We start from the raw sequence: 17,801 nt of genomic DNA on the forward strand, positions 1-17,801 counted from the left end.
AGTTTTTGAAATGTTTAGTGTGTGTGTGTGTGAGGTAAAAGGACACAAGCTGTTGAAGCTCCGCCCCCTGTGCCAGGAGCAGCAGCTCATTTGCATTTAAAGGGACAGACACTAAAACTGCGTTTTTGCTCACCCTCAAAAAGTGACAATTTTAACATGCTATATAAAAATATCTGTGGGGTATTTTGAGCTAAAACTTCACATACACACTCTGGGGACATCAGAGACTTATTGTGCATCTTGTGAAAAGGGCATTATACCAGCCATTTAATGTTTTTAAACAGGTTTCCATGTGCAAATGTTCAAGAACAGAGAGTTCCTCTTCCAAACTCATGGTTCAGATGTATTTATGACCATAAACCAGAGTGAACACTGGGACTTTGAGCAACAGTGATACTTGGGAAACCTGTTTGGAAAAGATCATTATTTAATCAATTGTGTTTGGTAGCAGTGGCACAACAATAGCAAACTTCACTATTTATAAATCACAACGGGACATATTTCTGAGCTCAATGAGGAAAAAAAAAATGCATGTTGAAATTAAATTTTATACATCAGGAATCGATCAAAAAGAGACTGTATGAACAGGGACTAAAAGTTACGATTTTTGACATTTTGATTAAAAATTGAGGCCCAAAAAAGAGAAATATACACAGATGAATTACTCACAGTTAGACAATATGATCTACAACATGCATTTAGAAAATTAAGGTGAATTTTTATTTCATGCTGAAAATAAGAGGGCCCACTGAACATGTTTATATGATGAAAATCTGATATTAAGTATTAAGTTTTGTTTTTAGCAAGATTGGGCAGTGCTACTTATTAATCAGCAAAATGGCAAATTACATCATCTACTTTTTCTTGGTCTTCAGCTTGATTCATTAATGCACATCATTACACGCCACCATAAAAACAATAGAACAGCGCAGAGTAGAACAGAACAGTATAGAAATAGAGCAGAAAAGAATAGAACAGAACAAAAGAACAGAAGAATAAAACAGAAAAAAACAGTGCAGACTAGAACAGAACAGAATAGAAATAGAACAGAACAGAAATAGAGCAGAAAATAATAGAACAGAACAAAAGAACAGAAAATAATAGAACAGAACAAAAGAACAGAATATAACAGAATAGAACAGAAATATAGAACAGCGCAGACTAGAACAGAAGAGTAAAACAGAACAGAACAGAATAGAAATAGAGCAGAAAAGAATAGAACAGAACAGAACAAAAGTCCAGAAGAATAAAACAGAAAAATAGAACAGCGCAGACTAGAACAGAACAGAATAGAACATAACAGAATAGAGTAAAACAGAACAGAATAGAACAGAACAAAACAATAGAGTAAAACAGAACAAAAGAAAATAGAGCAGAACAGAATTGAAATAGAACAGAACATAACAGAACAAAACAGAATAGAGTAAAACAGAACAGAATAGAAATAGAACAGAACATAATAGAACAGAACAGAATAGAAATAGAACAGAACATAATAGAACAGAACAGAAGAAAATAGAGCAGAACAGAAGAAAATAGAGCAGAACAGAATAGAAATAGAACAGAACATAACAGAACAAAACAGAATAGAGTAAAACAGAACAGAATAGAAATAGAACAGAACATAATAGAACAGAACAGAAGAAAATAGAGCAGAACAGAATAGAAATAGAACAGAACATAACATAATGGAACAAAACAGAACAGAATAGAGTAAAACAGAACAGAATAGAAATAGAGCAGAAAATAATAGAACAGAACAAAAGAACAGAATAGAACAGAAAAATAGAACAGCACAGACTAGAACAGAACAGAATAGAGTAAAACAGAACAGAACAGAATAGAAATAGAGCAGAAAAGAATAGAACAGAAAAAGGTCCAGAAGAATAAAACAGAAAAACAGAACAGCGCAGACTAGAACAGAACAAAATAGAACATAACAGAATAGAATAGTAAAACAGAACAGAATAGAAATAGAACAAAACATAACAGAACAGAACAGAGGAGAATAGAGCAGAACAGAATAGAAATAGAACAGAACATAATAGAACAAAACAATAGAATAGAGTAAAATAGAACAGAATAGAAATAGAACAGAACATAACAGAACAAAACAGAATAGAGTAAAACAGAACAGAATAGAAATAGAACAGAACATAATAGAACAGAACAGAAGAAAATAGAGCAGAACAGAAGAAAATAGAAATAGAACAGAACATAATGGAACAAAACAGAACAGAATAGAAATAGAGCAGAAAATAATAGAACAGAACAAAAGAACAGAATAGAACAGAAAAATAGAACAGCACAGACTAGAACAGAACAGAATAGAGTAAAACAGAACAGAATAGAAATAGAGCAGAAAAGAATAGAACAGAAAAAGGTCCAGAAGAATAAAACAGAAAAACAGAACAGCGCAGACTAGAACAGAACAAAATAGAACATAACAGAATAGAATAGTAAAACAGAACAGAATAGAAATAGAACAAAACATAACAGAACAGAACAGAGGAGAATAGAGCAGAACAGAATAGAAATAGAACAGAACATAATAGAACAAAACAATAGAATAGAGTAAAATAGAACAGAATAGAAATAGAACAGAACATAATAGAACAGAACAGAAGAGTATAGAGCAGAACAGAATGGATCAGAAGAGAACATAATAGAGTAGAACAGAATGGAGTAGAACAGAACATGAGAATAGAACAGAATAAAACAGAACAGAATAGAACACAATAGAAATAGAATAGAACAGAGCAGACTAGAATAGAACAGTATAAAGAAGAATAGAATGGAAAAAGAAACAGTAGAAAACAGAATGGAATAGAACACAGCAGAACATAAAAGAATAAAGCAGAATAGAATAAAATAAAATAGAATAGAACTGTGTGAATAAGCCAGACTTATTGGAAACTGTTGAATAAAAAGATTTGCCAGTTTTTTTGCGTAATATAAATGCAAGAATTAAAATCCTAAATCCTGTTCTGTCATCAAAAAAATGAAATAACATAAAATGAAAGATTACAAAATCAAGGATGTATTTGGTATAATCAAAATAACGGTATAAAGGTATAATCAAGCTGAAGACCAAGACAAAGATTACTACTCAATATCTGCAATTAAATACAGCTCATTCATTACATAGAAAAATCAGGCACATTTATTAATATTCATATATACAATCTATAACTCCCCCTACACAACTGCTGTATATTAGTTGTGTTACCTGAACGTGACATTTACTGGAGGACCGGCTCTATTGTTCACCGAATCCAGATCTTCACGCTGTCAGTCTGTGTGTGTGTGTGCGCGTGTATGTGTGTAGCGCTGCGTGACAAATTGAGCAATTCAGTGTTTCTGCTGTTCTAATTATTAGTGTGTTTGTGTGTTAATGTCTGTAATGCCATACGATGAACATGAATACACACACATTAGAGCAGGTGTGAGGTCACGCCACAACGACCCCTGAGTTCACCTTATGGCCATCACTGTACGGGCAAAATGACCTTTACATGACCTTCTAGTATACACTCCCGTTCAAAAGTTTAGGATCGGTACGATTTTTAATGTTTTTAAAAGAAGTCTCTTTAGCTGCATTTATTGGATTAAAAATACAACAAAACACAGTAATATTGTGAAATATTATTCCAATTTAGAATAAGTGTTTTCTATGTGAATATATAGTAAAGTGTAATTTATTCCTGTGATCAAAGCTGAATTTTCAGCATCATTACTCCAGTCTTCAGTGTCACATGATCCTTCAGAAATCAGTATAATATGATGATTTGATGCTCAAAAAACATTTATGATTATTATCAGTGTTAAAAACTGATTCATAAAAAAAATCATGATTCTTTTGATGAATAGAAAGTTCAAAAGAACATTTCTCTGAAATAGAATCTTTTCAAACATTAAACGCTACCGTTCAAAAATTAGGAGTTTGACTATATATTCAAATATAAAAGAGTTATTTTAAATTGTCATAATATTTAACAATATTCGTTTTTTTTTTAATCAAATAAATGCAGCGTTAGTGAGCAGAAGAGACGTCTTTTAAAAACATTCAAAATCTTACCAAACCCAAACTTTTGAGCGGCAGAATACGCACACACACACACACACATATGTATATGCATGTGTATATATATATATATATATATATATATATATATACAGTATAGTATAGATAGATGGATATTTAAATCTGAAAATGACCCTCCAAATGCGTGAATTGTCTGTAGAGTTACACTGAACTTTATTAAAAAATCCCCACTATAAAAAACGATTTAATTTGCAACATGACAGTTTTATGTACATATTCCTCCCAGGATTTCTCGACGGACACAGAACAAACCTCAGAGTTGACATGTAATAAACGTAATACTGCAAGTGTGCATGTGCATCTGACCAATGTTCCTGTGCATGAGAGCAGCGAACAGCTTATGATTCCTGTCAAAGTGATCGGGTCAATAACTAAACCTGGTTCTGTTATTCATGACGTTACGGAAATGGACTCTGTAAAAACTATTTTTTGTTTCTCAGAACTCAGTTATACTGCACATTTAAAGTCTTAAAGTGTTTCTTCATCAACTAACCCTTTAGTGTGCATGTTCTCGGAGAGCTAAAATACAGCTATAGGAAACTAATGATTTGTTTCGGTAAATTAGCGGAAGGGTGTGAACCGCCCCCCCCACAGATGATCAGCGCTGACGGGTTGAACTCAGGGTCAGCTTCACAGGAACCAGCGAGAGAGAGATGTCATCCAAACACAATCAGATTATAAATCCAGAGCACATCTTTAGCTGAGCAGCTGCAAGTCTTGCAATATTTTATTCTGAGTTTAATTGCGCAGGAAAACAGGATTTACATCAGCACTGGACAGACTGAGCTCCACACACATTCATCAGAGACAACAGTACACACACACACACGAGGCATTCAAAACTAATGTTTAGGAGGAAAACAAAAATGTCTTGTGTTGAAGAATTTTTAAAAAAATTGATTTTTGCACCTGAAGTTTCTCTGGAGGATTTTTCTCCAGATAATCCAAATTAGACGGTTAAATGCATACGTACAGTCTAAAATAACAATTCAGGCATCTCCAAGTCTTTAACGTGGTGTGATGGCTCAGCCAATCAGAGTTCAGAATGAACACACACACCGTCTCTGGAGAGGTTAGCTATCGCTCTTCGTGCAGTCGAACGGTTTCCACTCCTGAGCGAACTTCAGGACCTTCTTACGCTGGTCGTCGAAATTCTCGCGGATCGGTTTGCGCCATCGTCTCGGTTCCAGGTCGAGCATCCCTCCCAGGATTTCCTGACGGACACAGAACAAATCTCAGTGACTATGTTCACATGCATCATATTTGTGTCCCCCTGTAGTCAATAATTTCATTCTTTAAAATTCATCTTTGATATTTGAATCAAAATTACATTTGTTTTTTCCTTACATTCTTCATGCCTTAAAATAGCTTGAATGTAACTCGACACCCTCATTTAGTATGCACGGTTCTATGAATATGCAAATGAGCCCCGCCTCCACTCACTCACTCAGCTCAGAGATCCACTCGTTCATGAATTTACACATGGTTTGTCTTAAAGCATATAAAAAAACACCATATAGACATTTTTCACCACAGGAGGACTTAAATTCCAAGAGCACCTCTTATGCTTGTTTTCCACGTTCATCTTTCTTTAGTGTGTAATGTTGCTGTTTGAGTTCTTCTCTATATCAGTGTCAGTGTTTCTGAAACGCCTCCATTGTAGTCTTGAGTTTCTTCCGGGAACGAACACGTCACAATATTCCTCATTATAATAATTAATATGCAGAATAAAGGGGCGGGGCCTGGTTGAGTTAGTTAGTAGTGTGTTAAACTGGCGGTTATGGTAAGAGCAGGACACTTCCCAAACACACTCGAAGCGCTCGACCAATCACAACACACTGATCCAGCCGACCAATCAGAGCACAGTGTGCTTTTCAGAAGGAGGGGCTTCATAGAGACAGGAAGTAAACAGAGCGTTACTGACAGACTGGGAAGAGAGGAGCCGCAACAATGGAGAATATGAGGAAAATAATGTGTTTTATGAACATTCAAGCATGAAAACCTGTTTTAGTAAAGCCCCGAAAACAAAATCAAGACTTTGTAAAAGAGTAAATATGGCCCAGAGTCGCAAGCACAAGTGCTACTCTCAGACTTACTTTGCCGAAATAGTGTGGGAACTTCTGCTCGTTCTCGATGACGTGAGCAAAGCCGCCCTGCAATCCGAAATCCACAGAAAAGTACGGCAACCCTCGAGGGACCTGCGAAGACACAAACAACATCAAATACTGAGACAGAGGAGGGAGAACAAGAGACATCAGGAGAAGACAGGAAGAGCTCACAGCTTGTCTGATGTCTTTCGATGAGAGATCCACAACTTTCTTATTCATGGCCCATTCCTCGTCCGCTTCCATTATGGCTTTCTGAACAAACAAATAAACAAAGAAGTTTAATGAGCGCGTTCACATTCACATAAGTGTGTGTATTTGTTTTAGTGTTAATCTCGGTAATGAAATCTATGACGAAAAATGGTCATTGACTACCTTTTTTTTCCCCGTGACTAAGACGAGACGACACCAACGCCATTAAACGGAAACTGACTATATCAACATGTAATATTGTTGACGGAAAATGTGGTTAAAAATGAAAACTTGACCATAAACACTGTTTTTGTCGAAAAAAAGAAGACAAAAAAATAACAGACTGTTTTTAATGCACTACAAGCATTGATGTATACGGTTGCCAGATTTCAAGAATTTAAATCCCCCAATCTGCTTAAATGAAAGAGTCATTCAGTCGACTAAATCTGAGATCAAACCTTCTTTAGTGATAAACCGTAATAAATCCAAACATGAATCTTGACTATATTGTGGTTGCTGAATAAAAGCACTTACGCAACCTCTGTGTGACGACACAAAGTGTGTTTTGCTGTTGTTTAAATAGAAAAACATAAATGTAATGTGGAATTATTAGATTAGTTAAAATTTTTGAGAGAAGTTTCTTCAGACATTCTCGATTTGTGCATATAGGTGAAAGTACAATAATGTAAAAATGCATTTCTCAAATGACAATATTTGTTGTGATTATAATTGAGCAAAATAATCAGGATTATCAATTTAACCATTATGCGTCATGACGAAAAAGTTTTCATTGACCAAAACTAGACTGAAATAAATGTGCCTAAAATGCTCAGACGACTAAAACTTGACTAAACAAAAACAAGAACAAGGTGGACCAAATATGATAAAAACTAAAAAAGTACATTTGACACAGGACTAAGTCTAAGACTAAATTATAAAATAGCTGACAAAATGAACACTAGTTTGTTTGTTGAAATTCCTAAACAAGTAAAAATCTTAGTAATATTCATTATATGTAGCAAATGGTTCATTAAAGTCCCCCTGTGGTGAAAATCCAGCTTTTAATGTTGTTTATGTCTATGTGGTGTTTTTAATCTGCTTTAAGTCAAACCATGTGTAAATTCATAAGTCGACAGCATTGCTGAGTATTTCCTCCTTAAAACTGCAGTGAACCAAAGACAGTCTCAAAAACACGCTTTGAAATCGCTGGTGTTTCTGACGTCACAAACTACCTTGTAACCAATCAGATCAACGTGTGATCGTCAACCAGTGGATCTCTGAGCTGAGCGAGTGAGTGGAGGCGGGGCTCATTTGCATATTCTAAATGAGGGTGTCGAGTTACATTCAAGATATTTCAAGGCATGAAGAAAGTTTAAAGGCATGAAAAAACATTTAAATGAGTCATTTTGGTGATCAAAGACGTTGCGCTCTATTGTGAGGGTGTTTGTTCCAAGTGTGTGTGTTACCTTAAAGTAAATGGGTGCCATGTCTCCGAGCTCTTTGGGCATCGGCACACACTCGTACACCATGTGCAGGTGTCTTTTTGGATTCATATGAGTCTCCATAAACACGCAGTCCAACTCCTGAGACTCAAACATGCGGACCAAAGCACGACGGAACATCTATAAGAGAGCGATATTAGAGATAAATCTGCTGAGTGTGTGTGTGTGTGTGTGTGTGTGTTGTTAGCGTGTTCTTTCCAAGCTGTGATCTAGACATCCGGGTCAAGATGTTGTATAGTTACTGATCCTGAAATATGTGATATTGGTGTTAAAATATGTGTGTTTGGGCCCGTGGCAAAACATGTCTGTATCATGATGTATAATAAATGCATTATATATTCAAAGATAAAGGAATCTACATTTTTACATTTACTAAACATCATCTTAATGGTGTTTGCCCACTTCCAGAACGTGTTTACAAGAACGCTTGCGTCTGTACCTGAATTTCGCTCCATATGTCCTCGTCCAGGCCTGTGGCCGCTGTGTGATGTTGGATGGGAACGATCAAACAATGACCTTCGGTCAGAGACACACTGTTCGGCAGACACAAGTACACCTGCGAGAGAATCACACACACACACACACACACACACACGCGTCAGAGCTCAGAGCAACGTTCAAGCTTGCGCATTAATGAGGACAGCTTGCTAAAACCTAGAGCCCGTCCCGCAACCTGTCTTCTGTCATCCCAAACACACATGGACAAACTGAGCATCTGGGAAAATCCTCTTAGCGCACCCGAACACACGACACACGCAATGGACAGGCTGGCGGAGAGATTAGTCTTTTTTTGCTGAAGATATATTATTGTGTGTGTGTGTGTGTGTGTGTGTGTGTGTGTGTGTGTGTGTGTGTGAGTGTGTGAAAGTATGTGAGTATGTGTGTGTGGAGAGTGTGAGTGTGTGTGTGTTTGTGTGCAACCAACAGCAAGATTTAGTCTCTGTCCCATTACCTAGTGAGTTGCCTAGGCAATATATATATATATACACTCACCTAAAGGATTATTAGGAACACCATACTAATACTGTGTTTGACCCCCTTTCACCTTCAGAACTGCCTTAATTCTACGTGGCATTGATTCAACAAGGTGCTGAAAGCATTCTTTAGAAATGTTGGCCCATATTGATAGGATAGCATCTTGCAGTTGATGGAGATTTGTGGGATGCACATCCAGGGCACGAAGCTCCCGTTCCACCACATCCCAAAGATGCTCTATTGGGTTGAGATCTGGTGACTGTGGGGGCCATTTTAGTACAGTGAACTCATTGTCATGTTCAAGAAACCAATTTGAAATGATTCGAGCTTTGTGACATGGTGCATTATCCTGCTGGAAGTAGCCATCAGAGGATGGGTACATGGTGGTCATAAAGGGATGGACATGGTCAGAAACAATGCTCAGGTAGGCCGTGGCATTTAAACGATGCCCAATTGGCACTAAGGGGCCTAAAGTGTGCCAAGAAAACATCCCCCACACCATTACACCACCACCACCAGCCTGCACAGTGGTAACAAGGCATGATGGATCCATGTTCTCATTCTGTTTACGCCAAATTCTGACTCTACCATCTGAATGTCTCAACAGAAATCGAGACTCATCAGACCAGGCAACATTTTTCCAGTCTTCAACTGTCCAATTTTGGTGAGCTCGTGCAAATTGTAGCCTCTTTTTCCTATTTGTAGTGGAGATGAGTGGTACCCGGTGGGGTCTTCTGCTGTTGTAGCCCATCCGCCTCAAGGTTGTGCGTGTTGTGGCTTCACAAATGCTTTGCTGCATACCTCGGTTGTAACGAGTGGTTATTTCAGTCAAAGTTGCTCTTCTATCAGCTTGAATCAGTCGGCCCATTCTCCTCTGACCTCTAGCATCAACAAGGCATTTTCGCCCACAGGACTGCCGCATACTGGATGTTTTTCCCTTTTCACACCATTCTTTGTAAACCCTAGAAATGGTTGTGCGTGAAAATCCCAGTAACTGAGCAGATTGTGAAATACTCAGACCGGCCCGTCTGGCACCAACAACCATGCCACGCTCAAAATTGCTTAAATCACCTTTCTTTCCCAGTTCAGGAGTTTTCTTGACCAGGACCACACCCCTAAATGCATTGAAGCAACTGCCATGTGATTGGTTGATTAGATAATTGCATTAATGAGAAATTGAACAGGTGTTCCTAATAATCCTTTAGGTGAGTGTATATATATATATATATATAATTGAAATATATTATTTTCAAGCAATAATTCATATCATGTGTGCATCTTAGAAAGTCAAATTTCCTCTCAGTGTCAACAGATATTTAACTCAAATATGTTTCAAACTTGATTCTCTAAAAAAACCCTCAAACTTATCCCAAGTTTCCCAGCATGCAGAAGTGTTAGTGGTAAAGCTGCTATGAAACAGTAATGTGTCGTGCCTTGTTTCCGACGGCTGTGATGAGATGTTTGGGAAGTTCAGGACTGTCGAAACAGTGTCGGCATTTCTCCATCCGGCCCGCTAACCTCCGCGTCTCCTGAACCGCTTTATTCCTCTGCCTCTCCTCATCTAGACCCGCTCTTTCCTTCTGCGCCGCGCTCGACACAAACATGTCATCCAACGTGTAGTTATCGCCGTCAGTCTTCCCCATCATCTGAAAAACACGTCCATTAACAACACATTCACAGAGCTGGGTTCACATGCACACTTTTATCATTAAAGGGGTCATCGGATGCCCATTTTCCACACGTTGGTGTGATTCTTTAGGGTCTTTATGTAAAGTTTGTAACATACTTTGGTTAAAATTGCTCGATGGTTGTGTGAAACAACACTCTTTTAACCTCCTCAAAAACAGCTCTGTTCACAGCGACCCGTTTTGGTGCATGTCTCTTTAAAGGGGTGGTATAATGCCCTTTTCACAAGATGTAAAATAAGGCTCTGATGTCCCCAGAGTGTGTGTGTGAAGTTTTAGCTCAAAATACCCCACAGATATTTTTATATAGCATGTTAAAATTGTCACTTTTTGAGGGTGAGCAAAAACAACGTTTTTGTGTCTGTCCCTTTAAATGCAAATGAGCTGCTGCTCCCGGCACAGGGGGCGGAGCTTCAACAGCTTGTGTGCTTTTACCTCACACACACACATGCACTGAACATTTCAAAAACTTTTAGTCTTTTATGTTCAAACCGGAGTCAGACAATGATGGAGAGACTCAAGAAGAAGTGACAACATGTAGAAGCAACAGGACATTTCTGAACGGTTAGTTGATGAATTTATGAAGCTGATGTGTAGTTATCTTCTAGTCATTGATTAGCATATTCTGTCATGATAATCTATAAATCGTGTTCAGGGGGCGGGGTTTATGCAAATTCTAGGGTTGGTGATGTCACTAACCCGGGAGGAATGTGGTGTAGTCTCTACCAGCCGTTTGTTGTAGTCCTTAAAAAGCGATTTCTGTAAAAGCAAATATCTCCCTTTGCTTTGAGCTTTGAGCGTTGTAACTTTGCAGATGTTGTTTATGCTCAAACAGCAACATTACACACTAACTAAAGTTAGAAAAGTGAATTCATAATCAACCACCCCTTTAAATGATAATGAGCAACTGCTCACACACAATATGACATTATATTGCTCAGAAAATCCGAACGGCTTGATTATTGAGAGTGTTTTAGGCTTTTTGACGATAAAAAAAAAAAGGAGTGAATGGATTTTTTTATTGTATGGCGGTTGTGTCCACACACTGCAAACATCATATAAGACCCCTTTAAAGGTTCACTTTACTTTATTCGCATGCACTTTTATCATTAAAGGTTCACTCTGTCCTGCATGTCTGAGAGTTTAATCTTTTAAAGGCTGAAAGCGGGTTCAGGACAGAGGAATGAGAAATGTTTTATGAGTTCAATAAATCCCTGCTATTTTTGTACTTTAATAGTAAGACAAGTACGTACTAGTAAATGTAAATCTGTCTTTTATTGGGACATACTACAATGTTACAGATCCTCTTAAACTACAGCAATATTGGTCCAAAATACTTTGGAATTAGTACATTATCTTGCAACCTTTATATAACCTTTATATACTATTTACAGTATATAAGAATGTATATATAAGTACATTTTATTTATAATGCGCTTTTCTTAAACCCAAAGCGCTACAGAGTAAAATAAAACAAAAAGCAACAATAAGAACAATACAAAAGTTCATTGAAAACAACCTTTAAATAAACAAGTCTTAACCAACTTTTTTTTACTATGTAAATTAATATCAATATACTATGATTCATGGCACCCTAATTATTATCTTCTATGATAATATGCAAATTTGGAAGGAGCCATGCACTTTTTCAGGAGGAAAAGAGGTCAGAAAATGAACAGCCATAAATATGAGTATTGTATTTTCACAGTTGTAATGTAGTGTAATAATTAATACAATTATTATTATGTTATTTTTCCTAAATACTTAATAATTTTTACAGTGAAATCACAATAGTAATATTTTTTATTTTGTTTTTTTTGTAGTCATTTTTATATTTTTATTTAGTAATAATAATAATAATAATAAATATTATTAGACTAGTATGCAAATATTACATCACAATAGGTTCTTCATTCTATTAATGTTAGTCAAAGGGAGATTCAAATGGATATTTTTTAATTAAAATAAGAATTATTATAATTAAATATTATTATTGTATAGCCATATTGATATATTTTTTAAAAAATTGGCCAAATTGCGCAGCAAACGTGGATTTGAAAGAAAATTTAAAAAAATCACATTTAATATTCCAATTTTTCTAATCAGCAAAAATTGCAACTCGATTTTTCGCCCAAATCTTGCAGCCCTACCGGCATGTGATCTGATTGGGCAAAAGGGGTCTTGAAACTCGACTGTGGAGTAGCGATTGGATTGGTCGTCGGGAGTCATGTGATCATGTTTTTTTGCAGGTAAAACTGCGGGTCATTAGTGCGGGAGTAACATCCAGAAAACAGCAGTGGCAGATGTGACCAGGCCACAGGATTACGCTAACAGAGTGTGTATGCGTGCGTGTGTGTATGTGTGTGTGTCACGCTCTCTTCAGACACCAACACACACTAGAGTGAGAGAGGCTTATATTATTAACGGTGTGGTTCAACAAGCAGACGAGGAGGCGATGTATCCGTAGCAACGGGTGATCTGTGTGGGAGCGTGTGTGTTCACACTGGCATGTTTGATTGACAGATGGAGAGGAGTCGAGGTGAGAGCGAGAGTGTTGGAGAGTCTGGATGAAATCAGACTAAATCTACACTTATTCTCCGCATCGCTGCGTTCAGACTCCAGCTGAACCGTGAAAACCTAGACAGACCAGAGAGTTTGAGTGTGTGTGTGTGTGTGTGTGTGTGTGCAGTTCACACACACTACTAGATTTGCATTTTCAGAAGAAAATAGTAGAGCTTGCAAGACAGCAAAAGAAAAGTTTCAGGTAATCGCAGGTTTATGTAGACACACGTCCTAGTTTCAGTCAAGCGCTTGTGATTCAACACACAATACGATACGACACTGTAAAGCTGGCTGTTAAATAGATGCAGAAAAGAGCCATCACAATTCTGGAGAAAGAGCAGTGTGCAGACATCACAATAACGTCATCACAGCTGGTTCTACAATCTATTACTGTGAGTCAATGGGAGATTTTAAATTATTCAAATTTAAAATGATGAATCATAAATAAATTATATAATTATTACAAAAATAGTCAAATAAAAAAATAAAAAAAACACTAAGCACATTTCATTATGCAAATAAATGCAAGCGAGAAAACTATTTGCATTTTTAGTATGCAAATATTACACTGATATCATTGCTGTTGGTTATGTTTCACATTTTGGACAGTCTATTCAATGTCAGTCAATGGGAGATGTATAACTTTAATCTTACATTTTTTTTAACCTTCTGGAGCTGTTCAGACTTTTTTGACCGAAACATTTTACCTTTTTTTTTTTTTTTACTTAATCATAATGGTTTGAAACTTGGTTTTGGCTCTTGAACACAAGAAAAAAAAAAAAAAAAAAAAAAATCACGGACATGATTCGAGCTTAAATAGTCCTGAAAAAAATACTTACACTTGTATTGTTCACGGTCTAAAATGAGCGCATTGGAAACTAACGAGAGACGAATTTCCTCTAGTGGAAGCGTTTGGTACTGCAGCCGAACACAATCTCACTGAAAGCTCATTTTTTGAGATATCAACCTCAAATTTGGAGCAAAACATGTTTAGATTTATGTCTTTGAGTTTCACACAGTTTCAGATTAAAACGTGTTTTGGAAAATATCATATAAATGTTTTTTTTTTTTTTTGCCTTTTTCATAATAATAAACTTAAACTTCTATGATTTTTTAGTTTCACTTTTTATTTATTTTTTTAACTTTAACTTTTCACATCAGCAATAATTTGCCATGTGTCATCTTCAAAAAGAGGCCGAACTTAAGTGTGTGCTTGAGATTTATGACAGCCTAAATTGCTAATTAAATTTTCAGATCTATGCTCAAAAAGTGATTAACTTTAGTTAATAAATGGATCATAACTATTCCATAAATAAAATTGAGTACCATAAAATGTCCTAAAAATATAAAATATAAAATAAAAAACATTATTGAACTAAAATATAGTACATTAATTTAGTTGAAATAAAAATAAATAATCCGGCTGCAACAGAGGGTTGAGCATAATATTTCATAAAATGATGACCACAAATCAACAGATGCAAAAAAAGAGACCAAGCACATTTAAAAGTATGCAAATACCATAATGATGTCACTGGGCTGTCAGTTAGATTTTGAATAACGAACATTCCGTCAAAGTGATGTAGATGTTCTAAAAAAGATCTGCCAAAACGTTTGAATGAAGGTTACTATGTCAACAAAGACGAAACTCAATGTTTGAGAAATATCACTACAATGCTGCCTTCCATGCACTGCGATTACACTGACTAACTAAACACTCAATTCTGCCTTCGGCTGATGAAATTGGTGAAATAAATATATTAATAACACTTTTAGCTGCTATGTTATGGTAACTTGGCAGAGAGAGAGAGAGAGAGAGAGAGCGAAGTGCCGCTAAAATGTGCAAATGTTTGTCACTTTCATATTTCTCGTCTCCACGGCGACGGTGACGTCTTAGTTTATTCTAACAGATTTGAGTCGCCCTGCCCGGTTTAAAGTCTGCGATCGGAGGAGAGACTGAGAGATTGATCACAGGAATACTGCGGCTTTTACCGCCACCATCTGCCGATGCCGGTCTGGCTCTCGACGATGGATGAGCACAGGAAGATATACGTGCGTGTCTGTGCTTCAGAAACTCATTTCTGACACACTGAGCATTTCAATCTTTTCTTTCCAGAAACTACGAAACACTGGAAAAGGAAAAATGTTTAGGCCTAAATTTAAGATAATTTAATTGAACTGCATGTAAAATTGACATGTATTTGGATGCATTCAATTTAATGCAATGAATTTTTTAACTGTATATTGTATACATAAATATATATAAATTAGGGCTGTCAAACGATTAATCGCATCCAAAATAAAAGTTTGATTTTACATAATATATGTGTGTGTACGGTGTATAATTATTTTCTATATATAAATACACACACATGCATGTATATATTTAAGAAATATTTGCATGTATATACTGAGTATATATATTTATATTATATATAATTTATATTATATATAAATATTTTATATATAAATAACACATTTTTCTTAAATATATATGCATGTGTGTGTATTTATATATAGAAAATAATTATACTCCATACACAGACATAAATTATGTAAACACAAACTTTTATTTTGGATGCGATTAATCGCGATTAATCGTTTGGCAGCCCTAATATAAATATATTTAAATGAACAGATCCATGATGCTTCTAAACAATTATGATTATCTAATTCAAATCAAATTGATGCACATTAAAAAAAAGTATCTGTTTCATTTATGTATGACTTACAAAGATGCATCACATTATGTTCAGTAGTTTGTTTATATTAAAACTGTGTAAACCAATTTTATATGCAATTCAAATGCATAAATCTTACATTCATAAAGATTTTTTGAGTGCATCTCACAGGAGACAAATCAAATGTGTAGTCATTATATTGCTGCTCATTTGCAAAAAGCACTACTCTCATAAAAAAATATTAACAAGCTTTTTCACTGCAAATGTTTTTATGAACGTCCCTTTAGAATTACAGACTGTTCCACAACTTCATTTTTCTGTGGAAGCTTTATATCTCCCAATTGCATGTTACAAAGTCAGAATTGTGTGATATGAGCTCGCAATTATGAGACAAAAAGTCACAATTATCTTTTAAAATGTCTATTCTGTGGCGGAGACGAGCTCCCATGTCAGAGTTTGGTGTGTGAGGAGATGGGCGCTCACCTTGGCGGCCATGCGCGAGTAAAGAGCGTTCTGATCCTCCGCAGAGCTCATCTTCTCCCGCCTGACCATCTCTCGCAGATCCATACCATCATCATCCTCAAAGTAGCGCACACGCTCGCCGTCCTGATGCGTCTCCACCTAAAAAAATTCACACAAGAGAAAATGTGACTTCAAGACTTCAAGCAAATGTTAATTTAAAGACGACCTATTCTGCTTGTTCATCTTTCTTTAGTGTGTAATGTCGCTCTTCTCTATATCAGTGTTTCTGAACTCCCTGAAACGCCTCCATTGTAGTCTTGAGTTTCTTCTGGGAATGAACACGTCACAATATTCCTTATTTAAATAATTCATATGCAGAATAAAGGGGCGGGGCCTGGTTGAGTTAGTTAGTAGTGTGTTAAACTGGTGGTTATGGTAAGAGCTAGCCTGGGAAAACCCAGACAAACTTCTGGCAAATTTAGATTTGCTCTGCAAGTAGTCTGGCAAAGAGCCCATTCAAGCCCATTTCTAATCCGTCCAAATCGAGGCACCAGAAACGTTGAGGCGGGCTTTACACAATGACGATCGCTCTGATTGGTTTTAGGTCTATCCAGTTGCGCCCAGAGGCATTTGAGCGACGTCCACTCCGTTGGTGAAGCGCACCAACTTTTAAATGCATTATAATATTCAAATTGCAAACACATGAGGACAGTCTCCATGAAAGACCCACTGGCAGATGAACGTGCTACTACATTTCTCTCCGAAATGGTAGGAAATTAAATTAGATTTAATAGAGGATTTTAACTGTGACAAGATGATTGACAGGGCAGTTTAAGTGACAGGACACACACGACAGATCCGTCCGATAAAGATGACGAAGTAGTATGTCCCAAAGCTTGCCTACTTTTTTTGCTACACATTCAAAAGTAAATACCTTTTCTTCACAAAAAGAGTACATACTTTTATGGCGTAGTGTAACTTAGGCGAATTGGGACGCAGCATATGGCTTTACACGATGAAGATCGCTCTGATTGGTTTTAGGTCTATTCAATTGCGCCCAGAGGCATTTGAGCGACGTCCGTTGGTGACGCCCCTTTGGAAATGAGTTATTAATGAAGCTTTGCCAGACCATAACTCAGTTACTACTGAGAATGGTCTGGTTTTAACCAGGCTAGGTAAGAGCGGGACATTTCCCAAACACACTCGAATCGCTCGACCAATCACAACACACTGATCCAGCCGCCCAATCAGAGCACAGTGTGCTTTTCAGAAGGAGGGGCTTCATAGAGACAGGAACTAAACAGAGCGTTACTGACAGACTGGGAAGAGAGGAGCCGCAACAATGGAGAATATGAGGAAAAATAATGTGTTTTATGAATATTCAAGCATGAATATTTATGGAAGCTTGTTTCCGCCACAGAATAAGGAATAAAAAAGGTAATTGCGACTTTTTTCTCACAATTCTGACTTTATGACACACAAATAGGAGAAATAAAGTCAGAATTGTGAGATATAAACTCGCAATCATCTTT

The 17,801-nt window shown here is 36.6% G+C and overlaps 1 protein-coding gene across 1 annotated transcript in view; it reads right to left on the minus strand.

The window, feature by feature from the left end:
• Positions 1–4,241: 4,241 nt before the first annotated feature.
• Positions 4,242–17,801, minus strand: part of cwf19l2 (CWF19 like cell cycle control factor 2) — a 32,598-nt gene continuing 19,038 nt past the window's right edge. The window contains 7 exon segments of the mRNA XM_079886594.1: positions 4,242–5,319; positions 6,202–6,303; positions 6,385–6,465; positions 7,869–8,024; positions 8,344–8,460; positions 10,313–10,525; positions 16,291–16,428. Of these exon segments, the coding sequence (XP_079742720.1) occupies positions 5,179–5,319; positions 6,202–6,303; positions 6,385–6,465; positions 7,869–8,024; positions 8,344–8,460; positions 10,313–10,525; positions 16,291–16,428 (948 nt within the window). The 3' untranslated portion in view covers positions 4,242–5,178.

Source organism: Squalius cephalus (assembly GCF_949319135.1).
Source record: "Squalius cephalus genome assembly, chromosome: 11".
Classification (NCBI taxonomy): Eukaryota; Metazoa; Chordata; class Actinopteri; order Cypriniformes; family Leuciscidae; genus Squalius; species Squalius cephalus.